This window comes from Mesoplodon densirostris, chromosome 5, assembly GCF_025265405.1.
Source record: "Mesoplodon densirostris isolate mMesDen1 chromosome 5, mMesDen1 primary haplotype, whole genome shotgun sequence".
NCBI lineage: Eukaryota > Metazoa > Chordata > Mammalia > Artiodactyla > Ziphiidae > Mesoplodon > Mesoplodon densirostris.
The window spans coordinates 570,432-584,328 of record NC_082665.1 but is presented as its reverse complement, the minus strand read 5'-3'; the positions used below and the strand labels follow the sequence as shown (position 1 = coordinate 584,328).

The 13,897-nt window shown below is 60.0% G+C and overlaps 1 protein-coding gene across 3 annotated transcripts in view; it reads right to left on the bottom strand.

Annotated features, from left to right (window-relative positions):
- LSS (lanosterol synthase) overlaps positions 1 to 13,897 on the bottom strand; it is a 42,057-nt gene that overhangs the window by 25,167 nt on the left and 2,993 nt on the right. For all 3 annotated transcript variants that reach the window (XM_060100320.1, XM_060100321.1, XM_060100322.1), the window contains exons 4-17: positions 13,116 to 13,224; positions 11,873 to 11,994; positions 10,391 to 10,487; positions 8,378 to 8,513; positions 7,990 to 8,098; positions 7,219 to 7,337; positions 5,821 to 5,918; positions 5,536 to 5,563; positions 3,815 to 3,871; positions 3,122 to 3,193; positions 2,828 to 2,878; positions 2,128 to 2,277; positions 1,626 to 1,722; positions 732 to 837 (exon numbers count right to left, since the gene is read on the bottom strand). In XM_060100320.1, coding sequence (XP_059956303.1) covers positions 732 to 837; positions 1,626 to 1,722; positions 2,128 to 2,277; positions 2,828 to 2,878; positions 3,122 to 3,193; positions 3,815 to 3,871; positions 5,536 to 5,563; positions 5,821 to 5,918; positions 7,219 to 7,337; positions 7,990 to 8,098; positions 8,378 to 8,513; positions 10,391 to 10,487; positions 11,873 to 11,994; positions 13,116 to 13,224 — 1,351 coding nt within the window. The remainder of the gene's footprint in view (positions 1 to 731; positions 838 to 1,625; positions 1,723 to 2,127; positions 2,278 to 2,827; positions 2,879 to 3,121; positions 3,194 to 3,814; positions 3,872 to 5,535; positions 5,564 to 5,820; positions 5,919 to 7,218; positions 7,338 to 7,989; positions 8,099 to 8,377; positions 8,514 to 10,390; positions 10,488 to 11,872; positions 11,995 to 13,115; positions 13,225 to 13,897) is intronic.

Sequence of the window (13,897 nt, the reverse complement as noted above, 5' to 3'; positions counted from 1 at the left end):
AACCCTGCATAGAGCAAGGCTATCAGTGCCATTGTTCCAAGAGCATCTGCTCACTTCATGTCTCTATCACATTTTGGTAATTCTCACAATATTTCAAACTTTTTCATTATTATTATATCTATTATGGTGATCTGTGATCAGTAATCTTTGATGTTACTATTACAAAAAGAATTTGACTTGCTGAAGACTCAGATGATGGTTCATATTTTTTAGCAATAAAATATTTTTAATTTTAATTTTAATTTAAGATACATACATTGTTTTCTTAGACATAATGCTATTGAACACTTAACAGACGACAATATAGTGTAAACGTAATTTTCATATGCCCTGGGAAATTCACATGACTCACATTACTGTGACATTTGCAGTGGCTGAAATTGAACCCACAGTATCTCCTAGGCACACCTTTATGTGTCTTCTTTCAATGTTATTAAGAAGATGCAAAAAATAACTCATTTTTGTGTTATAACTGTGCTACTCTGACCCCCAGTGCACACATTTGATATACTTCAGGGCCTACAACAGGATTCAGGAGCATCTGAAACCCCTTCCATGTTTAAACGAGTTTTATTCCAGAGCCCCCTGTCTGAGATGGGCTCCCGGCCTGAGCACCCCAAGTGAGCAAATGGCTTGCTCGCAATGACATCAAGGTTGTCTGATTCCTTGGCCCCAAGCTGATGGTACCCATGCTGCATGACTGAGCATCCCTGTGCCAAGGCCGCCCTTACCTGATCTCTCCGGCCCTGTGGTCTGGGAACTGCTTGTGGAAATGCTTCAGCGCCTGCATCACAGCCGAGGTGCACTCCACATATGTGTAGTCAATCATGATGTCCCCTGGGAAAGAAAAGGAAGGCTTGAGAAATGTGAACTTTACCTCAGCTGCCCAATTTGGTAATTCAGGCCAAACCATGACACAGGAGAATGCCATAACGTGCAGAGCCTGTACAACACATCATGAGCCTGCCCATTCTCCAAAGGAAAGGAGGAAGCGTCACCAGTGACCAGCCTGGTGACATGGCCACCAGGTGGGAGGGAGGTACCTACACAGGTGACCTGGAGGCCCATCTGTGCTGCAGGACAGCCAGGCCAGTGGGAGGGTAACAGAGAAGCACACACAGCAGAGCTGCACCCCACCCTGAGAAGGCCTCCACAGGAGCACATTTGCCAGTTACAGGAGCCCGACAAATGCAGACCCGGAAGGAGGGTACAGGGGCGCACACAGACGCAGCAGGAGGACACAGGCGAGCGGGTCCCCACTGTCACCTCCCTGTGAGGAGTTGTGGGCTCTGTGAGGAGCACTCAGGAGACAGGCCGGCCTCCACGGAAGACAGAGCAGGAGCCGGCCCAGGCTTGGGCCAGAGAGCCGGTGTGAATCCCACCCACCTCCGAGAGGCAGACTGCAGCCTTTCTAACCAAAACCAGGGTCTCCGCACCCTGGGAAGTCGAGAAGCACAGAACACTCTGGTGCCTGGGGGCTCCTTAGAGCATCCGCCCGCATCTGCCAGAACATTTGTTGGCACTGCCCCCCGCCAGGGGAAAGAGCTCCAGGCTCTGGCGGGAGATCCAGCCTCAGGCACGCGAGGCCCCTGAGTCTGTGGCCATGTAACTGGCCGACCACTCACCGAAGATCTCTGAGGGGTTCAGAAGCTCCAGAATGTGTCCCCCACGCTTGGTCTCGTAGGTGGCAAACCCTCCATCGGGGTTTCTCATGCTCAGCAACTAAAGCCAGAGGGAACATCCTGAGAATTCGCCCATGCGCTGAGCACGTGCAAGGGCCCACAGGCTGTGGCACAGCTTTCTAGAAACACCCCTAGGCTAGGAACCAAGGAACAGGGATGGGAAACAGGGAGCCGGTTTTCATGTTAAACCAGGACCCTCAGGCGCCCAGAACAGTGGGCTGCAACCTTTATCAACCAGGTACTCCGGGACCACCCGGGACCGCTCCCCGGCACGTGCATGCTTACCACTTACAAAGCACACGTGCGCCACCAACCTATGTGATCTCCATCGTAAAAATCGGACAAAACTTGGGTGTGCTAAGTGGGTCTGTGGTGAGGTGGCCAAGACTCCACGTGCACAGCGCCCTCAGCTGTGCGACCAGAGTCCCACACCCAGCAGCCTCACCACAGCGACAGCATCGAAGAGCCGCTCTCGTGGGACGTGCTTGGTGACAAAGGGACACTTTTCCTGCAGGAGAAGGAGGGACTTCAAGGCCTCAGCTGTGCAGTCGGCAACAATCCAGCCACAGTCCAGTGTGCTGAAGGAGAAGCCGCCCTGGAAAGTGTGGGGCTGTAAGGGTGGAGGCCAAGCCCACACCTGGCCACCCCAGGCCATGGCGCCTCGCACGCCTGCACAGAGCCGAGGCCCATCCACAGCGGAGGTACAGCCCCAGCCCCAAGCCACACACACGTGGACGGCCTCCAACTTCCAGCACAAGGACTGCAGCCTCTGCCCGTCACCACCTTCAGGCTCTACTGTGGGACGGGCACAAGCAACCCGCTGTGAGAACGCAGCCATGGCCATGTCCACGCCCCCACGCGCTGCAAGAACTGCCCTCCCCACTCCTCCCCTCATCACTGCCATTCATGTTCTGACAGCTTATTTAATGTCTGCATGTGCTACTGAGTGCACACAGTGTGTGACATGGCGGGGTGAAGCCCACAGAGCTCAGCTACTGCATTTATGCTCAACTCTGCAGTCAGGAATATCTTGGGTACATCAGTGGAACCCCGCACTGTGCCTCTATCAGAACAGGAAGCCGAGGAGAGAGCCCTCCTCGAGGGCAAGGCCGGCTAACCGGGGCAGGCGGGCTTGGCCGCGGTACCTTGCTCATCTGGCGGTAGTACTTCTGGTAGTCAGGGAGGTTATCTGGGACCTGGTGAGCATCCGAGGGGCAGGAGGGAACACGTCACCACCACAGCACGCGACCCCACGCAGGGACGGGCCCGCTCAGCAGGACACGCAGGGACCCAGTGCCGCCGCCCTCTCAGCCACCAGTGCCAGTGGGAACCCTCCAGGCAGTGCCCACGTGGCCCACTGCCCCCACCCACAATCAGGGGACGCCCCGGGCTGGAGGGGCACCCCGCCTGTGCGAGGCACAGACCAGGCCTGGTCTCACCTGCGAGACCCGGAGATACTCATGAGCCTTCTGCAGGCAGGACGAAAACTCTGGCCTGTGTTGTGCACCCGCCTGGGAAAGAGGAGGGGGTGAGCCGCCAGCCAGCACACGCCTGTGCGTGGCTGGTCCCTGGACAACCCTGGTGATACCCGGCCACCACTGGGAACCGGGAGCAAACCCACCCAAGTCTCGGGGCGCTCGGGTTTCTGCCGCCAGGTCAGAAAGACATGGTGGAGCGACGGCAGAAGAGACGGTCCACACCCCCTGGCCCCAGCCCCAGCCTGTGCCCACAGGGTCCCTGCCCACCTAAGGCAGGCCCCCACGTGGCCCAGACTCCTCCCCAAATCCTGCCAACCTCATTCCCACCAGCATAAAAACACGCTTCTGTTTCTCTCTAGTACGTGCTCAAAAGTATCCCTAGCGAGCAATCTGAGCACTGAGAACAGCCTGGAGCCCGCGCCCCCTTACAGAAGGCCCCACCACCTCATCACCCCGGGAACAGCCCTCACAGGGCTCCTTGCCCCTGAAGACTTCAAGCCAGCCCCACACCTAGAGCTGCCAGACAAGACCACTGTCTCGGAGCCCAGGTAAGCGAAGGGTCAGGGCCGGCAGGTGCCGTGTCCAGCTGGATGCAGGGATGGACACACAGGAAGGGCAGGTGGGGGCTGGAGAATGAGGGACTGAGCCACATACCTCCAGCAGAGCCTGGATGGCGAACGCGGTGTCCCAGATCTGCGAGCCATTGGTACCCTGTGCAGAGAGGACAGCATTACAGCAGCCACCGCCCACCCCCACCCCAACTTCCCAGATGCGACGGGTGCCTAGAGGGCCAAGGAAGGGTGCAGGGGCATCCACCAGCTCCTACAGAGAGGTAGGAGTCCAACAGACTCCTCACCCCGGGCTCTGGGCTCTGTACCCCTAAAGCCCACGAGGCCCTCAGAGGGGCTGGTCCTGCAAGGAGCCGTGGGTCAGGCGGCCCCACCTGCCTTCACCAGGCCACCAGCCAGGACAGGGCTCCTCAGAGCACTTCCAGGATTTGGATGACCACCGCCATGGCCTCCACTGCTTGCCCACTGGCACGGAACCCAGACCAATCGGTGGCACTAAGGGACACGAGACACTGCAGCCTGGTGGGACAATGTGTGGGAAGAACACACACAGCGCCTGGCCAAAAAGACTTGAACCGGATCAAGCCTCAGGGCCGAACCGCCAGTTTGCAGAAAATCTGGGGTGCAGAGCAGGCAGAAGGCAGACTTGCCGGGGACAAACGACCCGGGAGAGAAGGGCACCGGGAGGTTGTAGGACAAAGGGGACAGCGAGGATCAGCCTCCCGGGCTGGGTCCTGACACCGTTGAACACACAGCGAAACCCCGGCGGGGGCTGCCGTGAACTCAGCGGGGACGGCGCGGCCCTTTTGTCAGGACCAGAAGCCCCCGTAACCTCCAGGGCTGGAGGCGTCAAAGGGGGTGGGGAGCCACATGAGCGCTCGTCACCCCCCTCCACTTCACGGGTTTCAGGAATCTTTTCACACAAGACTGGCAGCGTGGGGGCCAGGGAGCTGGAAGTGGGGCTCAAGTGCGCCAGGCAAGGGCACCTGGCAGGGGTGGTCTGCACTGGGCGGGGCTGGGCCCACGTGCACTCGTCCCAAAGGGCCCAGAGGTCAGTGTGACCCAAGGACATTGCTGGAGGCACCACATTTGCACACTGAGTGACAGGAGACAAAAGCCCTACAGCTCCCGGCTCACGGACCCCAGGGCCCCTGCAGCCGGGACAGAACCAGGTCAGCCCAGGCTGCCCAGTGACCCAGGAGCCCCACCCCCAGGACACGCACAGGACGTAAGCTGGGGGAACAGCATCTACGACATCCAGACACTGGAAACCAGCAAATGGTACAAAACAGAGGTGCGGTGTACGCGGAGAGGGGCCACAGGGAGTGTGTCTCAGGACTCTGAAGGGGGTACCTCTGGGATGCTCAGCTCAGGGGGCAGCAGAAGGCACGGGTTCTGCTCTGACCGCATCCTGCTGCTGTCCTGACCCCGCTAACCAGACCCAGCACGCGAGCTGTGAGATCAGCTGTCCAGCAGCAGTTGGGCTGGCGTCTGAGAACCACCGTGGCCCTTGTCCCCCCGCCCCGAGCTGCAGCTCTGAATGACTTTGGTGTACAGACTGCTCCCGTGGTGTGACTGCAGGCCCTCAGCTCTCCCACCAGCCCCCAGGGCCTGTCAGCATCCCTGCCAGACAGCACACACCCAGGAGGTGCCCGGCGGTGCCCCTCGGATGCGGGACAAGGGGGACCTGCAGCCACTGGCCACACGCTGACAGAACATGTCGGGAGGAGTGAGTTGGGATCTTAACAAACCCAAAAGGCAGGAACGGTTGCGAGGAAGCAGCAGCTGCGGCCCTACAGCCCTTACCTGCACCTTCATGCCGTCAAGGCCCAGCCTGCAAGGAGAAGAGTCCAGGTCAGGGACCAAGGGCAGAGCCGGAAGTCAGGGGCCCAGAGCCCGTGTCCCAAGAGCAGTGCGCCCACGCAGCAGGGGACACGTGAGGACAGCTCCCACCCCCCCACCCAGCTGTGTGGAGGGCCCACCAGGGGAATAGGCCTCCCTCAAACACAGAATTCCCTGCATGGGACACGCTGGCCTTCAGGCTCTCAGCCACGCCCTCCCCGAGGGCCACGCCCTCCCAGCCACACTCACCAGAGGTAATCGGGAATCCTGGACAAGTGCTCCTGGAAGGCGGAGGAGGCCGGCCCTTCCCTGTGCCAGCACGCAAGCATGTTGATGGTCTTCGAGATCTGGAGGAGACAGCCCCGTCACGGTTCTGCTCCACACCCGCCGGGGTTCCCGGGCTGGAGGGCCACAGTCCTACCCCACCGAGGCCCCAGCACGGCCTTGCTGCAGGCCAGGCCTTCTGTTCCAACCGCTTTCCCAAGCACTCACTGCTACCAGGCTGCAGCCCTGCCCTGGGAAAGGTGGGAATGGGCCAAGGCACGTGTGCCAAGGAGGGAGGGGGACGGCAGCAGGGAAAAGACAGGGTGACCCGTAGAGGTGACGGGAGCCCAGCCAGCTAGTGAGCAGAACCGCCATGAGGGTGACGGGCAAGGCGGGGACCCCTGAGTGGGCACATGGGTGTGGTGTGTCCTGAGCTGCCTGAGATAACTCAGGGGACGGAGGATAGGGCTGAGGGCCACAGGACAGACGGAGCGACTCGGAGGCGAGACCAGCGGCGCAGGGCCTGACTGCTCAGAGCAGGTGTTCTAGAGGCCCAGCTCTCCCACCCCGGGACCTCCTAGGCCAAGGTCCGATTACAGCGCATTTCTAACTTGCTTTATGCAGCGTTAGGTCAGAGCCCACACAGAATCCCCTGGCGCTGAAAGGGAAACAACTGGCCCCTCGGTGGGGCGGTGGCAGTGGACGTCCCCCGGGTACCACCCGGCCTCGAAAACATCTGGGAGGAGGGTCACGCGTGGGGCTTGTGGACACTGCGCCCACTGGGCTCACACAGAGAAGCCGTGGGCTGACCCAGCACGGCGGCCACGGTCATGGCCGCCCGAGGCTCGCTGCAGCGCTGCCTCCTGCACCCAGTGCCCTAAGGCTGCAGGCCAGCCTCCCAACCCTGCACTGGCCGCCCGGGCTCACAGCCCCACGGGGCAGAGCAGAGTCAGGAGCCCAGAGGCTCCGAGAAGCCAGTCTCGAGCCACCAGCCTCAACAGGAACCAGGAGTGGAACGCAAGCACCCTGGTCCTGCAAACCCCATAGGAGAAAGGCAAATGGTGGGTTATTAGGGTTGGGGAAGGGGAGAGGACCAGGGGAGGAAAAGCAGCCCACCCCACCGGCCAGAAAGACCTAAGGAGGCGGCCTCAAGAAGCAGTGCTCCAGACACACCAGGTGGTGGGACGGGAGGGCGGGCCAAGCACAGGGGTCCAGGGGGATCAGAGGCCCACGTCCCACGTAAAGGTGTGGCAGCCTCCAGTGGGAGACCTCACCTCCAGGGAGACCCCCACTCGCAGCTCCACAGACACAGGCCTCTGGGCAACCCGCCTCCAGTCCTCGCCCACCCCAGGCCCAGATACCCAGTGGGCGAGGGGCACTGACCGGGCCGATGCTGAGGTACTTGGTGAAGCGGTCGTCGGCTGCGATGTGCTCGTACAGCTTCTGGATGGCCCGCTGCCGCAGGCTGGCGCTGTGGTGCCGCTCGTACAGGTTGAGGATCGCTGCGAGGGAGGGGGGGCGTCAACAGGCACCAGACACGGAGAGGAGTCCCGGCCCCAGCACAGACCCCCCAGGGCGGTCGGCCCACGGCGGCCCGTCTCTGGGCCCCCCCTTGCCATCCCCTCGCCCCCTCTCCTTGCCTGCTGGTGCAGCCCCCTTCCTGGCATCCTGGTGCTGCCCTGCGGCCCCCGCAGCCGTGCGGAGCGTGCTGCCCCCCAGTGCCGACAGGGCGGGGCCCGGCTCCCACCCCAGGGCCCGTCTGCAGGACCAGTGAGGGAACGAACGAATGAATGAGGGGGAACGGGGCCGCCTGCGCACACAGCACCCGCCAGGCTCCAAGGGGAGGCCACTCGGCTCTGAGCAGCCAGGAGGACCCACGGGAGACGGGTTTGGACTGGCCTCGTGGGGTTCCGCCCCTTCTCTCCCACTGAGGAGGAACCACCGGCCCCTCAAGGCCCTGGGCTCCGAATCCTCTGTCCAGGAGCCTGAGTCCCAGGTGGGTCTGCTGGACACGAGATGTGCACGGCCAGCCCCCTTGTGCCCACAGGACCCCAATGCCAGGACTCATCATAGGGCCGTGTCCCTCCGCGTTCCCTGTCACTTTAGGTGTCGACTGACCCCCGGGGGGCCCAGCCAGCCCCTGGGGGCACCCACCATACACCACGTGGAGGAGCCAGCTGTGCGGCGTGTACAGCTCATCGGGGGCCACGCTGTCCCTGTGCGCCGGCCAGTCGATGCGGCCGTAGTCCTCCACGTAGAGCTCCTGAGGGCGGCAGTGCCTCAGCCCCAGACCTGCCCGTACCCTCCGCTGCCTGCCCTCCCGAGGGCAGGCCCCAATGAGCACCCTGCTCCCCAAGCCCCATGTCAGGGCTGCTTCCCGGGGACACACTGGGGCCTGGCCTCTGCTCACAGGTGCCCTGCAGCCCATCCCACTGCACAAGCCCCCAGGCAGTCATTTAGGGACAGGAGGTGGAGGCTCCACTCTGTCGGGCTCTCAGCTCCGTGGGGACCCCTGAGAGCGGGCGTACGTGGTCAGGCTCACCTGGCGGAGGCTCTGGACCAGCGGGTCCTCCTCGGCGCTCAGCCGGGTGCCGTAGCAGTAGGCCATGGGCAGGTACACCTGCCGGCAGTGGCACCAGATGGTGGAGGGATGCGCGGGCATCCAGTCAGGAAACAGCCTGGCAGGACAGCGTGTCAGCAGGGCCCCCCTAACCCTGTAGCCCGGGGCCCTTTCAAGCCTGAACACGGAGTGGACGGCTGTCTCCGGCCCAAGTGGGCACAGCCGTGCTCCTGAGGGGCTCAGCCCACAGAAGCCGACAACTTCTCCTGCCTCACCAGGCGCCTCCTAAAGCCAGAAGACTTGGCTCCTAAACGGTGAGGACTGCCTGTGGGTTCCCAGTTGTGACAAACGTACCACAGTAACAAAAACGTTAACCACGGAGATACTGAGTGAGGGGTCTACAGAGACGCTCCGGACTATCTTTGCAACGTTTCTGGAAATTGAAAACTATTCCAAAATAAAAAGTTCACCCAGAACCCTTCAGGACTGCCACAACTTCTCAAGGCCTGTGTCTTTGATCATTACCTCTGCTGTGCTTCACCCAGATATGCAGCCTGACGTGAGCACAGCTCTGCCAGCCTCCCAGGTAGGGGCGCACCTGGGCTGTTTTCTCAACCCGCCCCTTTCGCCTCCGTCCTCGAGTGAGAGGGGAGGCCACGTGGAGGCGAGCCCGCCTCCCCTGCTCCCAGGCGTAAGGGTTGGGCGGGTGTCCTCAGCCCCACCACCCCTGGCCTCACTCTCTTGAGGGCTCCTCCACTCACCTTAAAGGGCGTTTGCTACATTTTGGGTAACATTTCCAGCATTCCTGCAGCTGAAGCGGTTCAGGGTCTCTGGTCCTTTATCCTGCACACCTGCCCTTTACACTCTAACCTATGCCCTCCAAAACAACTTCCGCCAAGACTAGCAGTGCCCTAGTTACTGAGAGGCCCGGCAACCACGGCCTGGGCCCTGCAGTGCGGGGATGCAGCCAACGCAGTCCCCCACACCCGCCTCTGACACCACACCCCTCCCAGCGCCTGCTCCGTGCCTTCCTCTGCGGCTCCTTACACACCGGGTGGGTCCGAGGTCCAGCCGGCAGGCCCACTGGTGAGGAACGCTGGAATGGCCCCAGACCACTTCCCGCCCCTTCCAGAGTGGCCAGCCTTGGGCAGGGCTGCCCCGGTGGAGGCTGGGCCGTCGGCCCTTTCATCAGGCCCCTGCTGTCATCTCCGGATCGGCCCCTTCACCTCGCACCTCTCCTCTACCGAAGTCCCCTAGCGCAAGGGCCCCCCAACCTCCCTGACAGCTCCCTGCTCCAGGGACCTCACCTCATGAAGGTGATATTGGGGTACTTATATGTATATGAATGTATTCGGGACACATGTCCAGAGATTTCATTAGTTATTCACAAAATGTTTAAAATCTCTGGCTTATAAGTATCACACAATATGGAATTAATGTAGATTTTGCTGAGTTTTCAAGCAATATTGTAGCTCTGCTGAAAGAAAATTCTTATCTTTTAAAAACACACACTGAAGAGTTCGCAGGGGAAACAGAATGTCTCTGATCAACTTTAACATTCACTAGCAAAACAGACAAGGGGGACAGTCAGCACGGCACACCCAGCACTGGGCTGGGGAGGGCTGCATGGGCTGTCACCTCCTTTCCTTTATTTCTATAGATGCTCAAAATGTCCATAACAAGACACAGTCACAGGCGTCTATGCAACAAAGGCAGCGCATCACGCCCCACACCAGAGGTTCTGTAACCAGCCAGGCAGGACCCCACCCACCTGCCACACGGCCCAACGCCACGGCACGTCCCTCCCTCCTGCCCAAGCGGGAACCCTCTCCTATCGTCTGTAGGACTCAGCCAAGCAGGGGCTCTGCCAGGAGCCTAACGCCACCCCACTCCACTGAACGGACAGCCCCTCATCTGACTAACAGGCAGCAAGTGACCCAGGGCGGCGTCACTCTACTCGCTAAGAGAGTGGTGACTGTAGATGGGGAAGCGTACCACATTTCTGGGAACAGAGTGTTGAGGCCTTCCCAGCTGTACACGTTCAGGACAGCCAACCAGAACTTCCCCCAGGAGGGGATGAACACAGCGCCACCTGTGGGGAGAGAACAGGCCCCATCACCTGCCTCTGACTGTGAACATGAGACCCTCAGGAGTCGGGTCCCCTTCAAAAGGCAGGCCTGCTAAGGATCCTCTCCCTGTCGTAAGAAGCAGGCTCCAGAACCACTCGGGACCACCCAACACCAGGGCTGCTTGATGGAACCAACGTCATCCCCAGAACAAGCCTGTCTGGCCCCTGCCCCCGGGGAAGGAGCAGCTGGGAAGGGGAGAGGCCCAGGCGCACACGGCAGCCCCTGTCCACACGGGCCTGGAGGTGATGAGGGAGTTAACTGTGCATGCTCGGCCTTCTGCCTCCTGAGTCCATCTGGCTGTCCCGCGCTGCACTGTCCCCACGCAGCAGACGGATCTGGACTGTGGCTGTGGGGATGCTTGTGGCCCCATGTTGGAGCCACCCCCACAGCACTGGTCCCAAGCACAGAAAAACCATCCTGGACACGATTCACAAGGAGGCCTCACCCCAAACCCAGGTGTGCAGAAGGCAAAGAAGCCACAAAGCTACTAGGGAAGCGTGGCCTGAAGACATTCCTTCCCAGACAAGGAACCAGAAATCCGCCTTGGGATCTCACACTAGTGAGCCCAGAAGCTGACGATGGATTTGTTACAAGAGCAACACACGTGTGAAGGATGCAGGCTCCTGAGAAAGCGCGGCAGGAGGCATCACCCGACGTGGCAGGTCAGGAAGTGACACGCAAGGTGCCAGGCGAAGCATGAGAAGCCCCCGAGGCAGCGGGGCTGGGTGGCAGGTGGGACATCCCAGGCGAACACAGTGGCACATGCGGAGCCCTGAAGCAGGAAGGGGATTCGAGGTGCTGACGGGAGGCCCCTGGGTGTGAGCACAGAGCAGGGAGGGCGAGCAGACTGAGGAACGTCTGTGAGGGGAGGGCAGGCGGGCGAGACGCACCGGGCTCTGCAGAAGAGCCGTGAATATTCTCGGAGGAGCAGGAGAAGAAGGGCCTCCCCGGGGCGAGGGGAGGGGAGTCACCCCGGGAGCCCCACAGGACACACAGGAGAGCGAGGGTGGAGGGTGCAGGCAGAGCCCCACCAGCTGCCACCACTCTCGTGCGGCCAGGCTGCCCCCTGGGAAGGAGCACTCCCACAAGCAACGCACGAGCGTGTTGTTCGTGAGTCCTTGCCCATTTGCGAAACAAACAGAATTATATGGGGACCTTTATTTGTGTTTTAAAAATTTACTGGCAAGGTTAGACAGTTTCCTCCTGTTCTGCTTTGACGCCTGCCTGGCTCGCGTGTTTTGCGGCATGTGAAGTGCAGGTGCACCTTTCTATTTCCCATTTTCGAGCACTCATTATGCTGAGGCAACGTGAACTCCTTATTACGTAGCACGTGCTATGCAGGGTGTACCTTTCTTGTGAAGAATATTCCGGGCTCGCACCAGGTCAGGATCGTCAGGCCCCACGCCCAGAATTCTCAAAGCCACATAGTTGAGCGCAGTCCCAAACACAGTGGACTTATCCTCAATGTGCCTACAGAAGCAGGAGACAGGTGAGAAAATGACGTCTTCCATCACTTGTAAGAAATGAAGCAACGCTTCCGTTAAATTTCCTCAGCAAATCAAGAATGACGTAACAACACGAGAAACATCCAGAACAGCCATTCTCCAGTAGGAGCTCCTGCACCTCCTTGACAACTGAACAGTTCCAAAACTGCCCTCAAGTGACTTTCCTGGCGGTCCAGTGGTTAAGACTCCGTTCTCCCAATGCAGGGGGCGCAAGTTCGATCCCTAGTGGGGGAACTAAGATCCCGCATGCTGCAGAGCACAGCAAAACTTCCTCCCTCCAGGACCTGCCCGTCCCTGTCCATTTACTTCCCATGCCTAAATCAACATGACCCCAGGCAGTGGCCCATCAATAGACCCTGCATCACTACGGCCCGCAGAGCAAGCTCCAGAGGCAGCATGCCAGGGCAGGCGAAGGCACTGGTGAGACCTCAAGTCTGTCCCAGGACCCAGATGGCAAAGAGCTGGGATCTGAAGCTTGAGATGCCCACGACCCCATCCAGGAGGCAAGCAGAGCTGAGCTGTCCTCCTAGGATTCTGTAAGGAAGGCTGGTGGTGTGGAGTTAGCCAGCCCGGCAGGGGCCCACATCCTGCTTGCAGGACAAGAAGCACCAGGGCTCCACAGCCAGGTGGGCAGGCAGTTGACCACCTTGGGACAGGGCCCTGCTCCCAGAGTGAGCGACACCACAGAAAGGCAGGCTGAAACATGGGGAGAACTGCCCAGCCTGCCTCTCCCTGCTGCCATCCCAGGGTCAAGGACAATTTTCTTCTGCCTTAGCGATGACAGCAAATGGTTTTCACTGTGCTATATGGGGGTCGGGAGTCTCTCAATCAGTCATGAAACTCATTACAACACAAGCTGCAAAACCGAGGCCCGGAAAGTGAACAGGCCCATTCTGAGAGCCCCAGGGAAACCCGGACCCAGCCTGCACGTAGCCTCCAGCCCATTTCCCTTCTGACAGGCTCTCCCCACCCACCCAGGGCCAGAGCTACAGTCACCCCACCCCTTGATAGGTGCATCTCCCACATAAGAACAGGTGTGCACGTGCACGTGGACACATGCAGTGACGCAGGGTTGGGCAGACTCACAGGCCCCAGCCGCCATCAGGAAGCTGCACAGACCGCAGGTACCGTGTAATCTCTTCTCTGTATCCAGCCGGCAGAGGAATGTGCGCCACGTAGCACGTGATCAGGAGGCCTGTGCGGCAGAAAAGATGCTCCTCAGCAGGCACTCAGCACTGCTAAGCCCAGGCCCCGTTCCTCCTGAGAACCCCAGGTAACAGGCAGCCGTCTGCTAGGGTCTCCTTCCTGTGGCAACAAGTCTGGGAAGGCTACTATTCCCGGCCCCGTCAGGGACTTCAGAACTGGGGCCCCAGGAGCAGCAGCAACAGCACACGTGACACGGATCACATGGGGTGTGCAGAGTCCCCCCAGCCACTCCAAGGTCCCACACTACTGACATGCCTACTGGGAAAGAAACACTAAACGGATCATCCCTGGATGGGGTAGTTTACTCGCTTACATTTACATTTTCCTGTTTTATTAATTTTAACAGCACACATCACTTTGCAAGATGGACAACAATAAATGTCACCCACAAAGAACCTTCTGTTCCCAGCCTAGCCCTCCTGAGCATGGTGTTCACAGGCTACCCCCCCGCCCCTCCACCCTACCCCTGGCCTAGGCTCCATCAGACACGTGCCCACGGCACCGAGCACGCGGGGTCTCAGGCAGGCCCCAGCAACAATGTGTCACGGAATGGATGCCCAACTATGGCCAGAGGCATGAGAAGCCCCAGTAGACACACCCACACAGACACACTCTGGAAAGGCAGATAGATATGGACACAGCACAGAGGTTCACAGAAAAAA